Genomic DNA, 25,043 nt, shown 5'->3' with positions numbered 1-25,043 from the left:
CTGAGCAACAGAGTCGCGACTTAAGACGACTGCTCGCTATCGAACGTGTTCGCGAACGGTGCTCGCAATATGTTTAATATTTTAACTCGCCAGTAACTTTCGAATTCTATAAAAATAGTTTATACACCTACTGCGCCATAATCACGAAGGTTATATTATAGACACTTTGAAAAGCTGTAGCACTCAGAACGACTAGGTCAGCGTATGATTCTTTCAAGTATGAAAAGTACGAAGGGTAGCCGAAATAAAAATTAAATTGTTGCTATTGCTACTGTTCAAAAGATTGAGATCACTTACTCTAACCGAGAAGAGGACGTGGATTTTTTGATGAAAAGACGAGCGAAAGAATTTTCAATTTTTGTTTTCACGAACAAATCTGTAACTTCTCAGAAGTTCTCAGAACGCGTTCGCGGGCAGATAGCGCGAACACGAACAGACGTAGAACTGTTACGAACTGTTCGCAAATACCTTGTGAGGATGCACCTTAACAGAACGCGATCGTGTGGTTGTTCGCGCGTTCGATCTGACCTCGGATAAGCCGCGAACGAACTGATATTTATTTCACGCTTATAACAGCTCTGTTTGTTATCTCGGAAACGGAGATTATACGATGGGATATTGCAAAGATCCCGTTGGACTCGGTGTGCTGGCTCTAATTGGAAGGACTGCTTCGGCCCTCGGGGGCGCACGAGGAATTCGTGCAGAGGCCGTGCAGATTCTCGCATTCCACACCGATACCAGAGAGAGGTCCGGCTTCTTCTCTCTTTCTCACTCTCCTCCCCCCTCTCCTTCTGCATTTATAGAGCTGCCCGCGCCAAGTTTGAACTCGCGAGACCCTTCCATGCTCCCCCGTTCGCGAAACGGAAGAAGCTCGACCGGTTTCTTTTTTGTCGCGTCCGCGCCGCTCGCTCTCTCGCGCACGTCTTCTAGAACGCGACCACCGTGTGGACTCCGGTCGCCTGCTCGCCTCCAAAGAATTTACTATGTACCAAGCGGTAGCCACCGATTCCTAGCTGATAGCGTTGGGAATGGTACCACACTGATACCTATCGACACTGCCTTGCGAATTTCCTACAGTGGTTCAGTGGAAAGTTGAGTTTGGACACTGAACGTAGGAAACTTCGATGTGCGTACATTCTACTATGCGTGTTATACGTGTAAAATATTTTGAAATTTCATTAGTACAGTAATGAGACACGACTGCCATGACTGTCTTGGTGTAATTTGAAAGCAATCGGAAAATGTCTCTCTGAATACTCAGACTTATTAATACAACGAATAATTACACTGTTTAAATACTTTCGTGATTTCCATCAAATATATATTTGTACTAAATACCTTATAAATTTCATATATATTCCGAGATTTGTTTCAAAATCGACCAATATGATCATCCAAATATGGTACATCCATAAAAAGTATCTACAAGTGTACGAATTCCTTCGTAAGCGATTGTTGTATCGTACTAAAGACGTACGATGGTATTGGCGTAGACTAGCTTCCCTTGTAAATTTAAAAAAATTACGATTCTTTATTTAATCGATTCTTATAAAACATGACTCTCGAGTCCCATCGCTGCTAACTGAACATCCGGCTGCATATCGAGCGGAACGGTGTCATGGGAACTTTCGTTTTCAATGTTTTCTTCTTTGTGATCTTGTTTCATCGATCGTCCGTGACGGATTACGCGTGAAACAGCGTTGATCATAAGTGAATCGCAACTTTTCTCTTAGCGTGTTCTTCCGCGACGTACGCTCCGGTTTCCCACGCGCAGCTTTGCACAGTCAACATTCTTGCGCCAACTAATCAACCGCGCGTGACTATCCTTTGAGATGCCGCCGCCACTTGGAATTTTCCTTTTCAAAGTCAACTTTGACTTTGATCGACTCGCGAAACGCAATTCGTGGAACGACAAGATTTCGCATATTTTCAATTCTAAAACTTCTTCTACGCGATAGTTCTCACTGCAGAGATAATATTTTTTCTCCTCAAAAAATGTTCACGATGTAACACCGTTTATACGAACCTGTAGCGGAAAAAACAGCTGAAATCATTTATCCTGCTCGAATAAATGGATTCGATTCATAGGAGGCGAAACGTACGAAATTCATATAAATAGAGTTCTACTTTATTCGCTAGAGTATTTCGGCAATGGAAGGCATCCAAAACAGCCAATTCATATTCGCGAATCCGTTAACCAACGCGTTTCTGATTATTCTCTGTACAGTCGGCGGTCCCGTTCGACAGGTACAAAACTCTGGATACAATTTAAACGGTCGTACACATTGCGTGACAATGAGCCGGCTTTTACAAGCATGCATCTGTCATTTGCGTCACGTTCGTCATTGTCAGGGATATCGGAGCAACTAGCGCGTCGCGCATGCAAATGTATCCTGGCTAGCGGTAATTCGTACACGTTACGTGTTACCACATAACGTGAAAACTTAATCGTGGTGGGTTTCTCTCGTAACCTTGCGCTCTCGAAACACGCTCGTACGACAAAGAGGAACACGAATAAGCACTTTGCGTTTCCTTTCCAAACACATAAAATAACATCGATGATAAAACAAGGCCAAAGAAGATTTCATGTGTTCGTAAAATAAATATCTTGTAAATTGGATCGTAAAATGTTAGGTGAAACGAGTGAGCGTATGGATACAGAGAATGTGAATTCTGCAGAATTGTTCTCCACCTATCAAATACGTACGTATCCGAAGACCGAAATACATATATTTGCAGCAATCTATTAACATTTAATATGTTTACCGATGATTTGATTGTTCCAACATATTCGTTGAAACGACAGTTCATCGGAGCACGTTGCTACTGTAACCATAGCCTAACAAGATATAATTACACGCAATGGATGTAAATTTGTGGTACAAGTGAACTCAAGGGAAATCCTACTCAAAATACGACAAAAATCAAGAATAGCAGGAACATCCTCTCGTTAAATATTTTCTTTCTTTGAAGATATTTTGTTCGTAACAAGAACGTGGACGAGAATACAAAAAGAATGGTAAAATTGTATTAAATACTGAAATCAAACATTTAAAAATTATTTATATGTCAGTAATATTCATTTAGAATTATATCGATACGAGAAGAAGAGAAAAATTAACGAATAAGAAAAATACAGGGAACGTCAAATATTTCAATATGTCTATGGGACATTTTAACTAAAAAAGGTAGTGTATGTATAAATGCCTTGCAATCAGCCTCAATTTCAGGCGCTACCTCGAGCCCAAATGGCCCGAACTCGAACTCGGAGGAAATTCAAGCCCTCAAAGGCCAGCTAACTTCTTTTTTACCGGCCACTCGACTCCAGTCGCCTTATGGCGAAACACTTGTCAGTGGCGCTCAAATCCACCCGAGGGCGCTTCTTACTCCCACCATGTCGTGTCGTTATCCGCTTCCCAAATCGAGCGGATTCTTTTTAGGTGGCGACCCCGAGATTCGAGGAATCCGCGCGACCGAGGGAAACGACGTGACGCAAGAAACCGAGAAGTCCTCGTGGCCCCGGGGACGATCGATGGAATCGTGAACGCGGACGAGATCTTGTCCGGACAAGGTCGCTCGTTCCCGCTCGCTAATTACACCCGAGATGTTTCGATGAAAGTTACGTGGCGAACTTGCTCCGCAACCAACGGAAACGAGGCGCTTTTTACCCGCAGAATTCTTCAGTGTTCTTAGAAAACTTGCAGAATTACGTCGGAGAATATCATGTCGAAAAGGATAATATATATATATTAATTACATTGAAATATATTTATGTTCATAAACAAAAAATAATTGCAATTAAGCTATCAGAAATACCTGTATATCCACTTATATGGTCGCTAGCATCACTGTCTTTGTTAAGGTACATAATTGTATATATCAAAAGGGGTCCTGAGCTCCTCGCCTCGTAATATCGTCATAGAGATTACGATGCAACTAAGATAATTTATATTTGTAAAGATATTTTGTTTGAACTTCGACTGTAGTCTCGATTCTTCAAACTATCTTGCATGAAACATTGTTCCCCCAATGAACAGCTAACGATTGTATAAGTAGCTGCTGTATAGAAAAGAACAATTCGATATGTATATAGAATAATGATCAAGTATTCGCATATTTCGAAACAAGCACATGCTAATCGACATTGGCGAAGACATCGGTAACTTTCCGAAACGCAGTTGCAAGACGATTCTATTCAATCCTAGCGTCATGAAACATTTATGAAGCGCGCACACCGACAACCTGAAATTATAACTCGAGACGCATGCAACATTGAAGTATTACATATACGTACATACCTGTGAAACATTTCACGTCGTAATGCCAACCAGGTAACAAACGCTGTGCATGTATATAGGTCCTCGAAATTCCTTGTTCCCGTGGTCAAGAATCGCAGACGTTGAATAATACATTATCGATAGCGTCTTTCGTAGAAAAACCTTGTATAATATCATTCTTTCGAAACTTCGACATTCCTGTCAAACTTCGTGAAATCCACCTTGCTCTTTTAGGTTAAACGACCGTTCTCGCCAAACCATAACAATACACAATACACGTAATGTAACTTATGTCACATGTCAGAGTGAAATTTGCAAGAGATAACCAAGGCAAAACGTCAACTCGAATGTTGACATCGTGGCGCTGCCTGTCCTCCGGATTTAGTAAGGTTAAACGATCGTACCTTTTGGAAAGAGTAACATTGTAGATAAAACGTAAGATAAGAGAAATCGCGGGAAAATCTACAAACGAGAATCGCTTTGAAACTTTAACCGACCCGTCAACGTCGCGTCAAGGCTGGTTCCTCGAGTTTGGTAAGGTTAAATGGTCATTCCCTTGAAAACCGCGACACGATCGAGATCAGACTCCCGATAAGAGGTCTCGCGTTCCATCGCGAAGAGGAAGACGCCATGGGTCACGCGCGATCAACGAACGAACACGCAGATACAAGGTCGAGAGGATCGTGTAACTTGAATTACCTTTTTCCGACTGCGCGAACCGCGGCATTGTGCGTGCACGGCGCGGCGGCACTCGCCCAACCATCGAAATGAATTATCGACGTTCGATCTTGCACTCCCTGGTGGACAGTAACACACCGTGAAGAAAAGTGTCGTCGCTTTTTTCCATGATACACGCAGAAGGAATACGTTCTCTAAATCGATTCGGTACACTTCTAACCTGTGCAGGTATCGCGCGTCTGGCTGCACTGGCAATAATTGTTTCGCGCAATCGATATATCGCAGCGAATCGATAACCGCGGCGCATCTGTGATGCGTCTCATGCGACCTAACGTCTTATTGGTCATTCGATGCGCTCCGATATCGTTGTTCAAATTTGAATATCTTTGATGACCATTTCTTTTATGTATGAAGGAATCTCTGTATCGAGGCTTAGCATTGACAGCGTCGCGACTCAAAAATTTCAAATTTGCTGTTATTGAATAAAAGTCTTGTATTATGTTTTTATTTTTATCATGTAAAACGGCATACTTATGATTCCAGCAGTTTTGCGTCAAAGGTAGTTATGCCGCTGTCAACCAAGCCTTAGTTTTACAACAACTGTTAGCTCGTTTTTGTTTTGTGACGCGAAAAGTGGAAGGTTGTACTGCTTTCGCGAATATCGGCATATCTTGCGTTAAGTCAGCCTTATAATATCTTTGAAATGACGTACGAAGATTTCTTTGTGAATTTTTAAAAGCATTCCTTCTAAAATTTACATTTTTTGAGTGTGTGCCACTGTCAATGCCAAGCAGCGATATAAGAAGATACAAATATAAACTAGATAGTACTAAAAGTTGCAAGTAAACTGCAATTTTACATATTACTTATATTTCGAGCATTTTTACATTTTCAAATTTTCTGTAAATCCGTAAAAGTTCGCAGTCCACTTATAACCAAAGTGCCGAGACGACTCCAATTACAAAATCCGCGATATATTTACACCCATTACTGTGTTATAAATTTTTTAGAAGTCTTTCCTATAATCACAAAACCACGCTACGCATATAAAACAAAAGATCATACAAAGCAACTAACAGTATAGTTTAAATATAACTGTTTAGTTGTGCTCAAACTGTTTTAGTTATGTTGAAAGCATTGCAAATGCTATTTAAACAATACATAAAGATAATTAATTTTGAACAGCAGAAAAGGAACGTTACAATTATTTTATACAAGATACGTATTTATTTCTTTTTAGCATATTTTTGATAAGTAGGAATACAAGTATTTCTGTTTTAGAATAGATTTATACAGTGAATTATAAATGAAATAGATTTACACGGCAGGAAGGGATCCGTTCCGAAATAGAATCGGTTCGAGACCACTTCTCGTAAACTTCCTGGATTCTCGACGGCAGATCTCGGCCGACTCCGTTACCGAGATTCGTCCAAAAATTCTTGCAACTTCCAAGATCGAAAGAGTGATTTATATGCATGCGCACGTTTACGATCCTATCGAGTTAACTCGAAGGTAACCTATCAAGAGTAAAGGTACTCACAGTCTCTCCGTGAGACCAGTAAGGAAGCCTCGTCATTGGTGGAAAGGGATGCCCAGCGATGTCCCAGGCAGAGGCAGAAAGGCGTTCGCCAGTCTCTTCTCGACGCTCCGAGTCAAAACGTTGCTAAGGCCTTCGTCCGGTTTGCCTTGCGAATTTCAACGTCAAACACTTGTCAAAATATTTTTCAACAAATTTCGCGTCCAACGCGTCATCCACGCCCGCCTATTTCCGTGCTTCTCTTTGTTATTGTTTCTTACTTGCTTGTATCCGTCGATTATTGTGTTTTTCAATAATTTATCATTTTCCGCGGATAGTCGAGAAAGATCAACGAATGAACAATCCGTCGGGTTACAAATATCTGTACTAGTGAAACTTCATCAGTTTTTCAAGTCTAAGATCTTCGAAATTGTAAACAGATTATACTCTATTCGATGTATGTAAGCGGAAAATATTGACACGAATAAACGACTATTGTGAGAAGTTGACACTACGTATGAATCACGAAAACGGAGATCATAGTTAAATCGTGACTACAAACTTCTCTGTCCTGTACGTAACAGTCGATTTCCAAAGTGTTTGATTCCTCGACGAGAGTTAGTGCTGTCCTCCGAAAATCGTGAACAAGCCCAAGAGATATTAAAAGCGACTGGATCCAGGAGATCGTGTTACTCTTCGACCAACCGCAGCTAGCAAATGTTCCACGGGAACCGCTCGATTCGTGACTGAAAAGGTATTTAAATATTTACTTCCTTGGCTCCTCGATTTCCTCGTATTTATTCAACTGGTACGTTGGAAGTACTTGGCGCGAATTGCGTTAGTAACTCACATCCCGGTGCTAATAACACGCGACAAGAGTTCACCGCAGAGGTTCGTTTCGTTCCGACGATCGAATAAAGGCTATTATTTGTACGGGAGAAATATTTCTTCAAACATCTTTTGATTGATCGACCAATCGATTGAAAAAATATTTCTTCAAACATCTAAGCCAATAAAATATACGAGACAGGTCTACGCCGCTTATATTAATTGCGTGATCGCGAAACAATTTGACCTCGAAGCTGGCAAAAAGTACGATCGAACAGCTGCTGATGTCGTTAATTTCCAGTAACGAATTAGAACGTAAAAAGCATCTCGGAGTCTGGCGTTTCGCATAATCGGATGAATCATTGACTATCGAATAATTCGAAACTGAGTCACGAACTGATCGCGTCATCGCAGTACCATACTAAATAAAACACCGTTAAGGAGAAAACCGCTTTCAAGTTACCCGGATACGGAGCAATTAGCAGACTCAAAAATTACGATTCTGTATTTGATGACGGGAGAACGCTTTCAGCAGCAGGATGTGGGACATTAGAGAGGCGCGCAGTGTGCAGCATCGCGAGTAAAAAAAGATTCCTCCCCTGGACCGGGTGCTTCCAACCAGATCGACGAAAAAGCTCGCCTTGAAACGAAAAAGGGGACCGCTATATTGCTACAAATACTGTTCCAACGATAAATTGTAGGAATGTAGCATGAGGTAGACAGAATTTTACCTCTTAAATATAAAACAAGGCAGTGCAAACTATATTTAACAATGAAATAGAAGTAGTAGAATGACAATTTGATTTCATAATAATTCTTACTCAGGATGATTCAATTCTTTCCGACTCTGTTCCTCTGAATTCTAATTATTATTCTAAATTCTTTGATGATTCACACAGAATTCTCTCGATTCTTAATCTTATTGCACTGTTAGATCTACTGCGTTCTCGATCATTCTCGACTGAGTCGAATAAATAACCGAATGAAATAAATTATAAACAACACTTTATCATTTTCAACAATATTCTCGTGTAATCAATTTATGTAAACGTTATACTTAAACGTTACGTTTGGAAAGTAATAAAATATCAAATATGAAAATGATGCAATGATAACAGCTCAAACGATCGGCTGCTATCCCAAATTGTTCGATGAGAAATTGATAAAACATTTAGTTCGACAAGAAAATTGATCAATTTTTTAATTACGTCCACGGTACGATTCAAAAGCTGAATTCCTCCTTATGATCATTTTTTCGAGTAATCGTGCTTCATCGTTCGAACAATTGCTTCAGAAACATTAATACATTGATCGCGTAGATAATAAAATTAAGAAAGCAATCGTAGATCATAATTTAACAATCCATAATTTGTTCTCACGAAATTGATTTTTAATTGAATAGAAACGTTAAAATTCTATGTGCGAGGAGTTAAGAATCTTTCGCACAGCACATATTCCTGCTACGTGCAACTAAATCTCCACATGGCACCATGCACATGCATACCAAATCTCCATGTACAATCTCCGAATCGTTTCTCACCTGCTATTAATAGCATAAACATTCATTCACAGTTCTCCGCATCGTTCGAAGTCATTCACGCTGAGTTATTCTCGAGTCGATCGATCTCTGTGTTCGCATCCTATTCACAAATCGTTCAACGAGAAGAAGGAAAATAATAATTCGAACGGATGGACGTACGAGTCTTTGAGCAGCAAAATCGGCTCAAATTTTTCTTAAGCGGATTTACCAAAGGATGTGGTTACAAAAATTCAATTTGTCTCCCGCGCTGACCTCGAAGCTGCACTTTCACTTGCCACCCACAGAAAATCGCAACAGCTGTCGCCCGTTTACTCGATCGTCCGCTCGCTCGCTCGTGCACACGATATTTTTCGAATTTCAAAGGTAGACCATGCCAAGGGCTTCGGCCGCTGGCAGCTGACACCGCAGATGGGGTACACCTGCCTCAAACTATTTACCGTCTCATTCTGTTGCTGTTTGCGCGAGAAGCCAGGCGTACACTTGATTACAACTTCGTTAAAGTCCCTATCTCCGTCACTGATTTTTCTCGTTTAACCCTCAAAAGTCATCACGGATGAAATATTACTGCATGCCAATTTTATTCCAATATTATCATCTTGCACGAATATCATCGCAATGTTATTTATAACCACTGCAGACAATAACTTCTTTGTACTTCATTCAATGTTGATTATAACGAGAAACTATAATGTATCATCCCAACTGATTAAGAAAACTCGTCTTCAAGCTCGACATTTTCATCGTACCCTGATAAATAATTTACATTCAAAGTACAATGTGTTGAAAAAATGACTGATCTCTCCTTCTTTTGGAGATATTCTCTTCTTTATCTTATGTTTCCCAAGATCATTCCGATCCGACCGCTTATTTTGTTTCTACGCATCAACAAGAAAATATCGTAATCTCGTTAAAATCCGCGATGAGGTATTTTCCTCTGCAAGTTAATTCAAACTATGATCCAAACGAGTAGCGCGATAAAGGAAATATCTAAGAATCTCTTTCTAAATAATACCATAACGTTGCAGAAACGCTATTTCTAATATTAGAAATATTATCCGCTACTGTAAACCAGCTACATATCGATGCATGACTTGAGACTTCTGCACACTACCGTACCTATACATACGTAAACCGAAAACAAGTTCAGCGGCACTGCTTTTGAGTTGACCAGCAAGTGGCATCATCCTGTAGAATTCGCGACGTGGAACGCACAATTAGTTCATTCATCGAATACATCTCCGGCATAGTGCATGCGTACACGGTCTTGTACGAGCATATTAAATTTCCGTACGACACGCGGCGATGTGTTGATCGGAGGCGAGGTTGGTCGGTCGGTCGGTCGGTCGGTCGGTCGGTCGGTCGGTCGGTTTATCGGGTAGGCGCCAACTACTCGTTGCTCGCTGTAACTCGCGAGATACACTCTGTTAGCCGCGCGAACGATCATGAGAGCGTTTATTATTTCAGCGGGGTCGTAGGGGCTGGGTGTATCGCGTGCACGCGCACACCCGTTCAAACCGCTGCAATTCTCCACGATTACCTCGGGGCGAGAATAGATTCGACCGTGGATTTCGGAAGCGTTAACGATACGCCTGCAACGCGATAATTTCTATCGTGGTTGATACTACGTGCCATTCCGTCTGTTGTAAAGCGAGCCTGTCGCCGTTGAATCAATATTGGTTACACGTTTACGAGCGTACAACAACAAACGAGCTTAATTGATCGATTGTCCGTCTGGGATCGGAAATCGTAACCATGATCGAATCACGCGTCACGTGTATCCAAGCTTTGCGTTCGAAGATTACGGGCCGAGAGTATAAATCACATTACTATTAGCTATTTTGCACAGAGAAGCAGTTTTACAATTCGTTGTGTGAATTATGGACTCGAGTACATTCGAAGTTACGTTATTTCGAGTAACATGATATTCAATTTTACAATTAATTGTACATTTGTAAGTAATTTCCGTGAAAATAGAAAATTTTTTTAAAATGATATTTCAAGAAATAACGTGTCAAACGATGTGTTTATCTTTTGAGACAATTAACAAGTATAATGACTTGTTCTTTGAAATTATATTTCGAATAATGACATTTACGAATACCGTACTGCTTCTTCTTCTTGCATCATATTTCCTGTTATTTCTTTCGTCAAAATTTCCTGACTAAACATAAATTGATGTTAAAGTCAAAAGAAATGAACCTAAATAATTAGACTAAATGTAAAAAATAAATATTTACCATGTTTTTCGCCTACGCGCTTCGTTTGAGCACGGAATGCCTATCACTGAAACGTTCTGATCGATGAACGTCGGTTCAGTTCGGGTGAAAGTTGCAAAAGAACGTTTCAATTTCTATCGATCATGACGCAAATAACAAATCGAACGTGTCATATCATCGTATGATCGATAGATCAAAGTTCAAAGCGTTAAACTTGGAAAAGTTAGTACGACGCAACGTGGAAACGGTTGAAACATGAAAAATTATCCGGTTACGTCATATCGCAATTACGATTACTTCTTGCAATCTACTTTCGATGATTGCAACGCGTGGTTGATTTCTATCGTGGAACAATATAACCGATCCTGTGCGGTGGCTCGCGCGTGGCTCTGACTCGCTTTAAGGATCATCTAACCGTTGATGTGTCTTTCAATCACTCGATTCTGTAATTGGCCAGGTAATAGCCGGTTGCTCTGGCCATTTAATTGAATTCATACTAATTAATGACGATTTAATAATTACGAGAACGCTCGTGTTGCTTCGTGACCGTGTTACGGGCCGATGATTTCGCCATACAACGAACCACATCATGAGAATTACGCCGTCTCGTAATACACGCTTTTACCAGAATAGAATACCCAGCGCAAACTGCAGCACACGCCTCGCACTCTGCCGTTCACAAACCTATCGTAAACGAGTTTACGATTAAAGAATCCCACGCGACGTCTGCATTAACGCGCGTTTAACTTAGGCTCAACCAGCCGGAAAGTTATGTCGCGAATTTCGACTGCAGTTCTGGGAACAAGGGGAAATAAGCGACGGGGTAACAGGTATCTCCCTGTAAGCCCTCGCACCGCTCTTAACTGCAAACAAGCTTGTGGGAGTGGGCACGTTTGTTATCGAAGCTGTTTGCACTGTACCGATGTTCCAACAGTATCGACCCACGCGGCGAGTAACGTACTTCCGGTCAGCCGCTCCTTCGCCTCATCGAATTTCTTTCCACTGCCTTCCGCTAAAAAATTTCAGATATCAAAAAAGTTTCTGACGCACCAAGATCGCAGAAGAGATGGACGATTTTACGATAAAACAGAAGAATCTTAATATCATATAAATCGAAGCGATCTTGTCCGAGTATGGTAAGCAGGCAGTCGTAGTGATTATTATCGTAATAGTAAAGTTAGCAGAATAATAAAATTTAGTCGAGTTACATCCTCGTATATCTTATCCGCCCAATTCTTCTCTCCAGCAGCTTCTCTTCCGTCGTAAGAATCCATCCCTCAAGGCTACACGTGAGTCTGCTTAAGAGATCCTCACGAGTCTCGTGATACACCGATTTAAGCTACTTTGATTTCACTGGGCGGCGTACAGTGGGGCGTTGATACTTAGCGGCGCCCGAGTTCCTCTCTCTTGTAACGTGCCGGTCCTCCACGACGCGCTTTTCAGCGGCAGCCAGCAATTTGCCGTAATTATTATGTTTATCTTTCTCATTCACTTAACTCGATGCACGGAGACCGGTCCATCTGGTTGCATTCGATTTTTACCGAAACGATTTCGTCCCGGCGTCGTAGCTGCAAAAGGCTGACATCGCCACGCGTCGACCATTACGTTTCAGAGGCGGTACGGACGATCCACTTTGTCAAACTCCACTTGCGTGATTCCCTTCCTTCCCGTTTCAGTCAGCCAGGCACGAAATCTTGTTCCGACAATCGATCGAAGCAAATTATCGAGTTTCGTATAGGAACAAGACGAGGTGCTTTGGCGAACCTGAAATAAGCAAAATTACGAGGTACAGCAGATGTTCGACCAGAACATGCTAGCTGTTCGAGCGACGTCCAATTTTTACGCGCTGCAGACCACACAGCCACGCGTTCAGCGTTATTACGTCTTTGAAAGGCCGACCCCGATGATCCACTTTGTCAAACTCAATTTGCGCGATTCCCCTGCCACGACACACAGAGTTCTCGCTACACTCGACAATTTGCGGGGTTCAACGCAGGCAAGCGTGTGGTTCGTGACAGCGATGGAGAATGTGGCCGGAACGTCGTGGCACCTTCGAGGAATGGGAAGAAACGACGTTAAAGCTGTATCTACCGTCCGCGTGGATTTCTACGATGAAAGTCGACGTCGCAAGATGGAGAAAAGAATCGTAAGATTACTCGATACCAAAGATAACACGAAAATATCCGATCGACCAATCAAAAATTCGATTCTCTAAAATTCCCAATGGTCCTCTTACTATTGAAGGATTATACTCGGCCAGTTTTTATTAAATTTCCCAAGTTCGTGAAAGAAACTATCGTTTGTACGCGCATCTCCGATGCGAATCCGCAAGAGAATTCTCGTCGTCGACATCGCGACGAGGAACGTCGTCCGTTTGTAAGTCCGCTCAGCCTCCGCGAAGTTAGCTCGGACGGATTGTTCCGTGGAGCGGAGGTTCGTGGAAAAGTGTAAAGAACGTGAATAGGGAGGAGGATGGCGAACGAAAGAGCACGAGAAAGGGAGGGGAAGGAATGAGAGTCGAGGATGAAGGGCAAGGAAGACAGGGAACGGTAGGAAAGGAGAAGAGGAAAAAGAGAAATAAGCGAAGCGGGAGAAACGGCAAGCGACAGAAGGAGAAGGGCAAAGGAGATTGGCGAGGAAGAGGTGGTTAAAGGAGGAGAGAAGTAAGTAGAAGAGGAAAAAGCAGAGAAAGAAGAAGAAGAAGAAAAAGAAGAAGTTAAGATGGTCCAGCGCGGGCAGCATCAGCATCGCAAGCCGGAGGTGATGACCTGCTCAAGGCCACCCGCTCCCAACTCTTAGACCGGAGAGGAGAACCACTCTTCTTATTTTTCGTTGCTCCCTTTTCTCTCTTTCCACTTCTTCCAGCTCTCCCTCCTTCCTTCCGATTCTCTCTCGCTCGCTCTCATTTCCCAGCCAACCTGTCCTCTTCCTGTTTACCACTCCCGGACTGATTTGCTCTCTCTCTTTCTCTCTCTCCCTCTCTTTCTCGTTCCCTTTTTCCTGTTTGCTGGTTCGGTTCCCTCGGTCGGAACCCTTAATGTCAACTTCCCGCCGGGCTTTTCGTCGAGCTGCTCTTCCCGTTCGATCGCCATTGAAAAATGTCGTCTGAAAAATACTCGTCTCAATCGTCGCCACACCATACACGCCACAGTGTACCGTAAAACGTAACGCTCCTCTATTTTATAATATAACCATGATAATCGAGTCTGGTAACTGTTCTTTCGAAATTTCAAAATGTTTTACATAACGCACGTAATATACGTATTCATAGAACGTGTCTACAAATGTTCGAATACTTCCGCAAGCTATGTACTACGTACAAGAGTATTCGCTGGTGCTAGTAACTCGTAACCTGTGACTAGTAAAATTTCGCTAATAATATTAATTCAAGCGTACAAGAGAGCCTTGGAGTGGTAGAGGAATGAAAGAACGTAATATTCTGCTGCGGTCGCACGGCGCGATTGAAATTTTTGCAAATGCGCACGGATTACTTCCTCATCCTCGACTAAACTGTCCGTAAAATTGAAACGGACATGGAATTTTAACGCTCGATTAGGCCACGCGTTCGTATTCGTCATAACGTCCAAGCTCGGATCGCGGCACCATCGTGAGTTTACGATTCACCGTAAGAACTCTTAAAGCAGACGATATCGCTCGCGTTAAATCTGCCGGCACCGCAAAAATATTCCTCGCTGTCGAAGAACGCGCGTCACCATCCGCTGCACTAGCGAAAATTCTTCGCCATCTATCCGACACCGCTCTCGCTATAATTCGATCAACCGTTTCTCGTTCGAAGTCTCAAGGACGGACGAAGGTATCCGGTTGTGCCTTCCGACTCCTTCCTTCCCGCTACTTGGCTTCGTAATTAAAATCTGCTGAAGCGTGGTTTTCGTTTTAGAAGAATTTCGTTTTAAAAGGTAGAATTTTCTGCATTACAACCGCCGTTATTCGAGTATCCTTTTCAAAGAATCCAACGGTTAAACATATTAATTTGTTAAGAATTTTGGTTACTCGTAATCGTTATTATCAAAATTGTTTTTGGTTAAAAAGTATGTAATGACAGAAATTATCTTTCTTTACCAGTAATCTAACGTTCCATTATTCCCACTCTTTCGTCATTCCGATAGCTCAAATATGAGAGAGCGTACCAAATAAGAAAATCGTAGACGTTTGAGAAATATTCGGAAGCGAAGGATACCGTTTGGCTTCGCATTCGGCACATTCCATCGTTGGGTTCTCGTCGAGAAACCTTGAAACAGACAATCTCGTTAATCGTGACTCGAAATCCGTAGAAACTCTGAAGATCATCTACCGCGATCTTGCAACGGAATCGTAATTTATCGAATCTATTTACGATATCAGCAGAAGATTACAGCGATTAAATTCACCTTCGTATCGGATTGTTTCGAAACGAGAGCACCCGCCAATCTTTGAGATTAATTAATAGCGATCGAGTTCAAAGGTTTGTTGGCATCGTGGGAGGGAAGTAGAGAGCCGGTGGACGTACCGCGTCTCAAGATACGGATCTGCACGGGCAATGTTCATTAAGCGATCAAGGTCGCAGGGAACAAGAGTCCAGTCGAGTCCCCGTGGCCCGTATAGTCTTCCGCGTATTCCGTTTATTGCTGAATGAGTATAATGGTGTCTTGCATACGGAAATACGCTGCTACTCGACTCTACGCTCTACGTTAAACAGTCTTCTACACGATGAGATTTATCTCGAGACATGACTCCATATGAGATCTCGCACGAGACGAAAGATATCACGATACCTGTTCATAATCGACAGCTTCGAAACAGCGAAATATCGTTTTAACATTTATGCGAAAAAATTGCAATTATGGATCACACAACACACGCGTGATAAACGCATTTTCAATTTGTCGATTTTCTAATTTCCGTGTTATTTGATGTCTGCTGAGGCACTCTAACGTAATTACATAGTTGGAAAGAGAACTCGTTAATTTCAAGGATTGTTATAAATAGCTGACAGATCTACGAGATTTCGATATTTTTCACTCACTGTCTTTGAAGCGTGCAAGGAAAATATTCGGTGAGAAAACCTCTACGCATATGTTCACATCGGTCTCAAATATTGCCAACACGAGCATGACAATTGTGTCTCGTTATAGTGGCACTGAAATTTCAAAATGTTTTACATAACACACACGGTATACGCATAAGAATATTCTGCGATAATCGTCGTAAATGTTGAAACGACGTTACATAGTTTTAGAGCTGCTGTTTACGATAGCCGATTCATTTCGTGCGAGACCTAGAGGCATGCTTCGAGGTAAATCTCATCCTGTAGGTGCTGCTTCAGGGAAACAGACAGCTTGCTGGGTCTCTCTCTCTCTCTCTCTCTCTCTCTCTCTCTCTGCTTAGTACACAAACAGCGTAAGCAGCATGAGCTTTAACGCACAGTGGACACACATTGGACTCGTGTCGTACGCCTATTTGGTACGCCGTGTATCTGATGTTTAATAAACGACAGGTCAACTAGAGTGAACCGTGCAGCTGTGCCCACTAGCTGCTAGCTATTATGTACCTCGATTCATTATCACTGGCCTCTCTGTTTGTGTACGTTAAGTTTTTCGTTTCGTTACTGTCGCTCGGTAGTTTCTCTTAATTGAAACGTCATCCAACGATACCGAAGTGTTGGCAATCGCAGTTTGAAAAGCCGTGGAAACGCAGTCTGCGGCTCGAGTGTCGCTCGATAACGCGAGCCGCGTTTAAACTCTCTTGCAAATACCGCACTGATTTTCTCGTGTTTTCTGATTTCAGCGCGGAATGACGAGATAGACAACGCGAATCGAAACGCAAACTCCCTCGAGGCCCCCGCTGAAAATCTCCAAGCAGGTAAGCGAACACACGTTACTCGTTTGCTATCAACTTACTGATAGAGGAACAGTTAACTTACCATTCGAACCGCTAATCTTTCAAACATAATATATCAGGTCGTTCGAAAAGTTCGTGGCGAAGCGTAAGAAAAAGTAACCCCCTTCAGGATCGAATATTATTCGATCAATGAGAAAAATCTTCTTTATCGATTATCAATGATACGCTATAAAACGCTACCAAATGATACTTTGCGTTGTCGCAATTTAATCCTTAATGAGTTAAGGTATTATCTAGTTAACGAGAACATTAGATGGCTCGAGATCCCACGAATCTTTCCAGTCATCCAAGCTAAAGCTCTTCCAGACATTCTTTCGCGGCATTCCTTTCTCAGAACCGCTTCTCCGGGTTTACGAAGAAGGCAAGGGGAATATATTTTTACGGAACCCGCGGCGAGTATTTCTGAGCGGCATGACCAACGATCGTTCCGCGAGGCGCAACAATGGTGCTAAGCCGCAAATGCTCGCCGGTTTACGACGCGATGGCCCGTCCTTCGGCCGGTGAAAGTCTGCAAGAATTCGCCCTCGATCGTGCCTGCGAACTTCACATTGAGATACGCTCGTGACGTGTCACGATCTGGTTCGGGACCGGTAATGAACGCCTCGTGTCGGCGTCCCAGGGCGAAAACGAACAACGTGGTCGAACTATCTTCTAGATTTTAGATGTCACAGTCACGATTCTCATTCCCCGCATATTTCTCTGCTAGTTGGCGATTTCGTTCCACGGAATTCTGCCCGAGTATCTGCTCGACCGTGTTAACCCATTAAGAACCAAGAAGTGAAATCATTCGTAAAAGTTGGAAAAAAAACGCAACCTTGTTGGATGTGTGACTTGTTGTTAGTTAATTATCGTAAAGCGACCGATTATTTTGTCAGAGTTAAAAACCTGTTAGAACGACGTAGTGACTCGCGACGATTTGAAATATTTTTTAGAAAAATACATTGAAAGTTACTGCGGCCGAAATAGACTTCTAAAATGCACTAAAATTATTGACAAATCTATAGCCCGATCGATGGGAAATAAATCAGTTTCGTTCAATCGATTGCATCTTCTATCAACGTCCCATCGATTTCTCTCGATAGAAATCTTATCGGTTGAAATTACTATCGATAACTATCGTACGACGATCACTAAAACGATTGCCACGCTATTGTATTTCTTATAATTATGTATTTTATTATATTTACATTCTAATTAATTAGACGTCGTGAAATGTAGAAGGTAATTTAATACGTTTAATACGTGACAAAGCGCGTCATTGAAAATTAGGCTCTTTCGCAATCGCTGTAAACGCTTGATTTACTATTAACGAGCGGCAAGCGAAGCGTCCAACAGTTGCTAAATATCTGTCGAATCGAAACGAATCACTGATTTCTAATTCCTTGACTGACATCGATATTTTTCTGCTTGTATCGAAGCGTTAGTCACCGCGCTTTTCTCTACGTTCTCCGTTATCTGCTCTTCGATTCGCCACGGCTAAAGTGGAAAAAAACACTCGATAAGGGGTTATTGTTAATTTACCAGATAAAGGGAGAACAGCCTTGTACATTGCGAACTGATGTGACGCTGGTCGAACGCCGAATCAGTCAGATAAAAAATCGCGTACCCAGCGGCCGTTACAAATTGATACTGCGATGTTTAGTTTGCACGTCGATCGATGCGGTATCATCGTAGAGACGCGACAGTCTCGCAAGTAAGTAGATCGCCGACAGAAACTAGAACGCGAGCATCGAAATTTCCAGGAAAGTATGATAGAAGCGAGCGCGATTCCTGAGAAAACGCAACGAAGATATCGTTACATCTCTTAATTTCCGTGTACATTGTACATACGAGTGATTCACGCAAGTATTTCAACACTTATCATAGAAAACTTTTATGTGTATGTTTATCTATCTATGACATAAAGATGTATTATATAATATCAAGCATTTTAAGATTCTATCGGTACTCCTTACGCGTGTATATACAAGGTACAGGATATTTACTGCAAACATATATTCAATAAAAAGTAAACGTCGTTAACGTTTAGTCGTCTTAACGTTTAAACGTTTTTATGATTTCTACGAAATACGTACTCGTACCAAATATCTTTCGACTTCCTTATACGTTTTCATATCCGTTTCAAATTCTGTCAATATATCCGATGGTGACGGTCGAGCCTCGTTACAAAATTAATGAAACTCGCGATGGTTTCCTATAACACGCGTATGATAAATTCGTAAAGGATTGGTACAAGTGTTAAGGTACCTTCACGAAGTAGCGCGTCTCGGTAAAACGAGGAGGTAGATTCACTGAAGGAAACGAGGGAACGCGTACTGTATGAATCGGCGCGAATAAAAAGCTGTTATTGGCTGTCGGAGTACGTCGTATCGATATCGAGACACGTAAACTCGCTATTCGTTGCCCCCAACCACACCATTATTTTCATCAGTCGGCGTATTTTCTTTTCGAGCTATCGCCGGCACACTGGTTTCCCTTTAAAAAAAAATAATTGGATAAGATTCTCGAGGTGTGATTCGTTTCCTACTCGTCTCGCGAGCCGCTCCCATGAACAAGAACGGACCAAGATCGCGTCATCGGTGTATCGAGGCACGTACGACATGTCGCTGACTTCAATGCCAATATTTCCGCATTCTGGAATCTTATTTCTGACTATGGGATATTTATCGCCTACCTGACGCGTTGATAAATCTTTCAGATACGATGGTACTACGTATTTTTGTAACCACCTTTTGTACCACTTGGCAATTATTTAACGGTGAACTGCCACGCAGCCAATGAGAATGTCATAAATACGAGTATTCTCGCATAAAGATATTATTAACACGGCTGTTTGAATCGTTGAAGCTTGAAAAATAAATTTATTTCCAGCATTTTGTGATTTTTTGCAATATCAAAGTATTTTTTAGTCTTCGTACCTAAAAGAATTATGGGAATATTCTACCGTAGAAAGCATTCCTTTGAGCCAGACTTCCTTTGCCATTTTTGTACAAAGAGTCTCTACCCTCGTCGGTGTTCTGCACATATATTTAACTATATTCCTGCAAATTTTAGAGACGAATAGCGACAATTGCTGGCAGTGTACAGAGCTTGGAACGTTTTCGCTTAAGGATAAAATCTTCTCGCGACTTGCATCGTTCCTTTGCATTCGTTCGAATAAGCTCAATTACATCGACTTCGAGAATTCTAATATACACTTCCGCACGTATATTTCTACAACTTCATCTTCCTCGAAGCTTTGCAGTGGAGTATTCTCTTAAAACGCGAATCGTCCGTGTTTTACCGTCACTCGCTACTTACTACGTTTCGTTCTTTCTTCCCCGACATGTCGTAAAAATTCTCGCTCGGTATCGAAATACGACTCGTTTAGAGCCAAAATGTTCGGTCGCGAAAGGTCGCTTCTTGTTGGCCCTTTGACCCGCGTGTCAACGCCAAGCGAGGGAAATAATGTGGGAACCACGCGATTGCGCGATCAGTCGGGCGCTGGGCGTGTAAAATCGGAATAACGGTGGCTGCTTTGTCTGCCACGAAACCAACCTTTGCGATTCATCGGCGAATCAGTGGAATCAATTTCGCTGTACAGACCGGCTGATTCGATGCTATCGATCGGAAGCTCTCGTTCGATCGAGGGAAAAGCATTCGATTATTCGCAAACGATCATTCGTATTTGAAATTGTTCACCTACGTACGTCACGAAGATCGGTTACTTTCCAAATTCCACGTACTATTATACAGATATATGTGACGAATGAGATATTTCATGCACAACAAACTATCGATAAACACGTCTTGTGTCGTTCGCACATTATCACATAGTATTCGATGATACGGCAAAACGAGTTGACAAACCGTTGCGAAGAGGATTTGGTTACCTACGCGCGGTGGTCAAACCGATCGGAAACCAAGCCACGTTGAAAGGCCGCGCTACCAGCGGAAAGTAAATTCAGTAGAAAATGGATGGCACGGTAGGAAGAATTTCGCAAAGCGTTTTCTCATAGAGGCTCGTCGTAAAGGGAAGCTTCATTGGTAACAAAAGGCCACGTTTGCTCGGTCGAGCCAGTAGGCGCTATAAAATTAAAGGCACTAAGGAAATCCTTCGGTGATCATCTGCCGCCAGGAAAGAAACGGAAATTGAACGTTTGACGAGTGCGGCCGGTTGATTCGAGTAGCCTGAAAGTAACGCGAACTCCGTTTCGCATTTTAAAGGATTCTTTTTTTGTTCGCGGTCGCGACGTCGCGTGCACGCCCGTAAAATTCCAAGGGAAAAGTCAGATAGACCGTGCGATTGGTGATGTAACGCGTGAATCAGAGTGTGAGATTCGTAAGCCAAAAAGGATTTCATAACGCGGCTTAGCGAGACCCGGCCTCCCTTATCGAATATTCTTTAGCCGCGTGATTTAACGAGCGATGTTTTACCACTGTGTATTAAGTGCAGATAACGTAACCACTTCTCTTCTGTTTTTAAAGCTTCTTTACTCCACCCTCTTGAAAGCTGAATCGATTAAAACTTTGGTTTTTAACTGCACGAAGACGACCACTCGTCCATGTCCCGGAACTCGCTACGATGTATTAGGTCGTCCGAAAAGTTTCTTTCGTTTTATAAGGAAATAACGGATTGTTGAGGCTATTTGATGTATGAACAGAGGAACGCGTGGATAAATTGTAAAGTAGAAAATATATCTTAATACAGAAGAGTAAGTACAAGTAGGAATATAGTTTGAGCTGGTCCAGATCCGCACGCTAACAGCGTTACCCTATAACTGAAAATCCCGAAGCCATCGTCGCCTGTCTGCTGTCTATGGTCTGCCTTTGTCCCAGTCTGTTGTCTATACGCTGTCGATGGCTTCGGTGCTTGAGAAAACTAAAAAGACCAGATGTAGAGTTTTCTTAGAAGTGGTGACCACTTCAACAGGGATGCACAACATTTTCCGTTTTATATTATTTTATCGATCAAAATAAAGATCGCAACGTTCGACAGATTAGCTTTTACGTTTGCATAAAGATGCATCGTTGTAAAAGACGCGTCTGTAAAAGAAAGGTACTTTTCCGACAACCTAATACTTCTGTCCATAAGTCGATTTAAGCTTAATAAATAGATTTTAAACGTAATTTGTAGTAGGAGATACGTCTACTTAAAGTAATAATACTTAATAATACTCTTCGACTCATACTTATTACAATCGACAAATTAGTTTTCTCGTAGTGCTCGCGGTTAATAATTTCATTTTGTAATTACAATTGATCCATTTGTCCATTTATATCTGCTCCGTATCTGCATATGCTCTTTTCATTAGTAACGCCACCGTAATTGAAATAATCCTTCGGTCTTGTTTATCGAAGTTCTCGATCGTCATTGATCGGCTGTCGCGACATGAACGACGCGTACGAAGAAACGATGAATAAAAAGCAACGGTTTATCCACCGTCTGTTTCGATATGTTACAACTTGTCTTAGTACTCAATGAATTTCTTTCAACAGGAACCACGTCGATTACAATTACGCTCGATAGCTGGTATAAACGGGTCTGTTTAGCTGGCAACAGGCGAAACGTATGCGCCAGACGTGGCCGAGGTCACTCTCAGATCTGCAACGTGATATTAACCCTTCAACGCGGTTCGACGTATAAAGTTGCGTCCTACTTTTCTACGCCTAAGTATCCGGAGAAGACAATCGGGTTTTTCGATGTGCAAATCGCCGGACAGAAACCGGATAATAGGTCGAAATCGTTATGCAATTAAGGACACACGGCTGGCTCCTTCCACGTTCGTATTCGAGCCCGTATTTAGTCGCGCCAATCTTCTCGTTCAAGAGCCTTTTAACGATCGAACGGTTCTCGATGCGCAAACATAATGATCGTTCCTTCAACGGAGATTAAAATATCGCAACGCGTTAAACAAACACTCGATCCACGAAACGCGATGATTTATTGCTTGCCAAGCAAAGCGTAGAGATATATACCATTCGAGTGACTCATTTCCATTTCGCAAATAAAAAGATCACGACGTGCCGCGCGAATCGATTTGACAGCGACTCACAAAAGTATTCGAATGCTTATGGAAGTGCTTTACGGATATATCGTGTGTATCGTGGAAACCGTTTTCAGAATTCATTAGCGTCGTAGGAATATTTAACTATTCGGCTAATTATATTGCTGATGTTTGAAGCGAAACTGAAAACCTACAGAGAAGCTACAGGGTATTTATATTTAATGCACGTGTACGTTTCGCAGAGATCAAGCTACTCAAGGACAATCAATTATGGATTATAGCAACGGACCACGATATTTAATGAAACTATTCTTAACGCTAATCGTACGTTTAGGACGACTGTTCGTGCTATATACTGGCTTTTTACCAAATGTATATACGTTTACGGTAATTATCTTGTAAATTTTATATACATTGCTGTTTGAAACTGTTGAGACATCTTTAAATACCTGCGCGAGACAGCGTTGGTAAACGACAAAGGAAACGTTGGACAGAGAAAATAAACGTAAACATCGAAGTTTAGTCTGTCTGAAAAACGATCGATCATTTCATCGCGATGACGCCGATCGACGCAACAAAAGGACGTCATTGCGCAAGATAAAAAATAACAATTAATAATCTACGTGCAAGGTTCCATACTTTCGAGATATAATAACGTTAACCGCGATTCGAATCTTTGGACGTCAAGGACGAACGACTTTTAGTCTCCGTGACATAACTCTGTCACTTTTATCTCCTGTCTAACAGTGCCCATTTTGGAAAGAAAATATTGCCCGACTCGTTGCGACAAACGTAATTGGCGTGCATAATGACGTAATTTACGGTTGCGATCGGTGTAACCGCGGTTATCTGGGTGCGCCAGAAAAATCATCTAAGCATGGAACGATAAACGTTCTTTCCTTCGACTCGCGATATTCGTGTCCCAGATCGCTTTCGTCAGTTCTCGAGCTGTGGCAAAATTGAAAGAAAATGAGAAAGAAAGAAAAGTCGTGATAGGCTCGTGATAAAGAGGATCCTTGGTCCTCCGGAAAAGCCAAAGGGCTTCTCCCTTTCCACTATCGTTGATTTCTGTCCAATACATTTCAATGTTTTGAAACGAAAAATACGTAATTACGTAATCCTTACAAACGTGTTTGTAATCATATCGCGGAAGAACTGTATTCAATGAAATCACTTCAAATTGCGAACTTCGTTTCGACAGACGTCTTTATACGATCGATCGTTCAATCATTCGATGATACGTACATGATTTTTATTCAAATTCCAACGTTAAGGTGTTCGGAAAATTATTGCTATAGGTACATCTGTTTGTAACGGTATTATCGAATTATCTTAATTAATCTTTCGATACATCGAAACGCCTCGGACACGACGGTGAATATCAATAAAAGACACCGTAAATCAAGATATAGATCAGTTTTTATAACATCGATTTCGCCATGTTCCAAGTTTAACTTCTCGCAACTATATGTGTAGAATGCGTCATTATCTAAAAAGTGGAGAAACGATCAGGAATCATTTAATTTTACTCGTCGTTAAATATCACACCGTTGATTCTCCGTAAATTCTTCGTAAATCGGTCCCACGCCAACAGGTTAGCGGAGCCTTCGCTAAGACGGTGACCAACTCCATCATTGCAACACGATCAACAGAGTATCCTCTGTCGTATCTCGTATCGAAAATTCGATCCATAAATATTACTTCGAAAGCCAATTATAGCTATCTCACGATCGTGCAGATAAGTGCGCGGGTTAAAATATCGATCCGACGATATTAAGCGAACGCAATAACGGAATGGTTAGTGCTTCCTGTTCGTGTGCTACGGCACGCACCACCTGGTCGCATCCAGCTTTCCAGAGCCGCGTAAAACTCGCCCGATTTAACTCATACGCTTCGCACGGTTGACACGTTCTGGCGAGATTAATCAGCACGGAACGTATTCGTCGATATTTCACGTCACCGCGCGATTAATACTTCTTAACCTTGGCGTGACTCTGCTTTTTCTCTCACCTGGGCTCCCTGGCGTAACTCATTCCACTGGGAACCGCGCGTTCTCCTCTTGGAGCGATACAAACGTATCTATTCCGTAAGTAGCTCAACCGT

At 42.0% G+C, this 25,043-nt stretch overlaps 2 protein-coding genes across 4 annotated transcripts in view; one reads left to right on the top strand and one right to left on the bottom strand.

Moving 5' to 3' along the window:
- Nucleotides 1-5,411, bottom strand: part of LOC122576234 (protein dead ringer) — a 318,271-nt gene extending 312,860 nt beyond the window's left edge. Inside the window, exons 1-2 of one of the 2 annotated variants that reach the window (XM_043746296.1) lie at nt 4,775-5,411; nt 4,299-4,681 (exon numbers count right to left, since the gene is read on the bottom strand). The gene's annotated coding sequence lies outside the window, so the exon portion shown is untranslated. The remainder of the gene's footprint in view (nt 1-4,298; nt 4,682-4,774) is intronic. The other variant, XM_043746284.1, reaches the window with a different exon arrangement.
- LOC122576160 (serine-rich adhesin for platelets) overlaps nt 1-25,043 on the top strand; it is a 60,823-nt gene that overhangs the window by 23,190 nt on the left and 12,590 nt on the right. For both annotated transcript variants that reach the window (XM_043746061.1, XM_043746053.1), the window contains exon 6: nt 16,840-16,914. In XM_043746061.1, coding sequence (XP_043601996.1) covers nt 16,840-16,914 — 75 coding nt within the window. The remainder of the gene's footprint in view (nt 1-16,839; nt 16,915-25,043) is intronic.

The sequence above is a fragment of the Bombus pyrosoma genome, linkage group LG2, assembly GCF_014825855.1.
Source record: "Bombus pyrosoma isolate SC7728 linkage group LG2, ASM1482585v1, whole genome shotgun sequence".
NCBI classification, from domain to species: domain Eukaryota; kingdom Metazoa; phylum Arthropoda; class Insecta; order Hymenoptera; family Apidae; genus Bombus; species Bombus pyrosoma.
The sequence above is the reverse complement of the archived record's forward strand: the minus strand, read 5'-3'. Positions and strand labels throughout refer to the sequence as shown.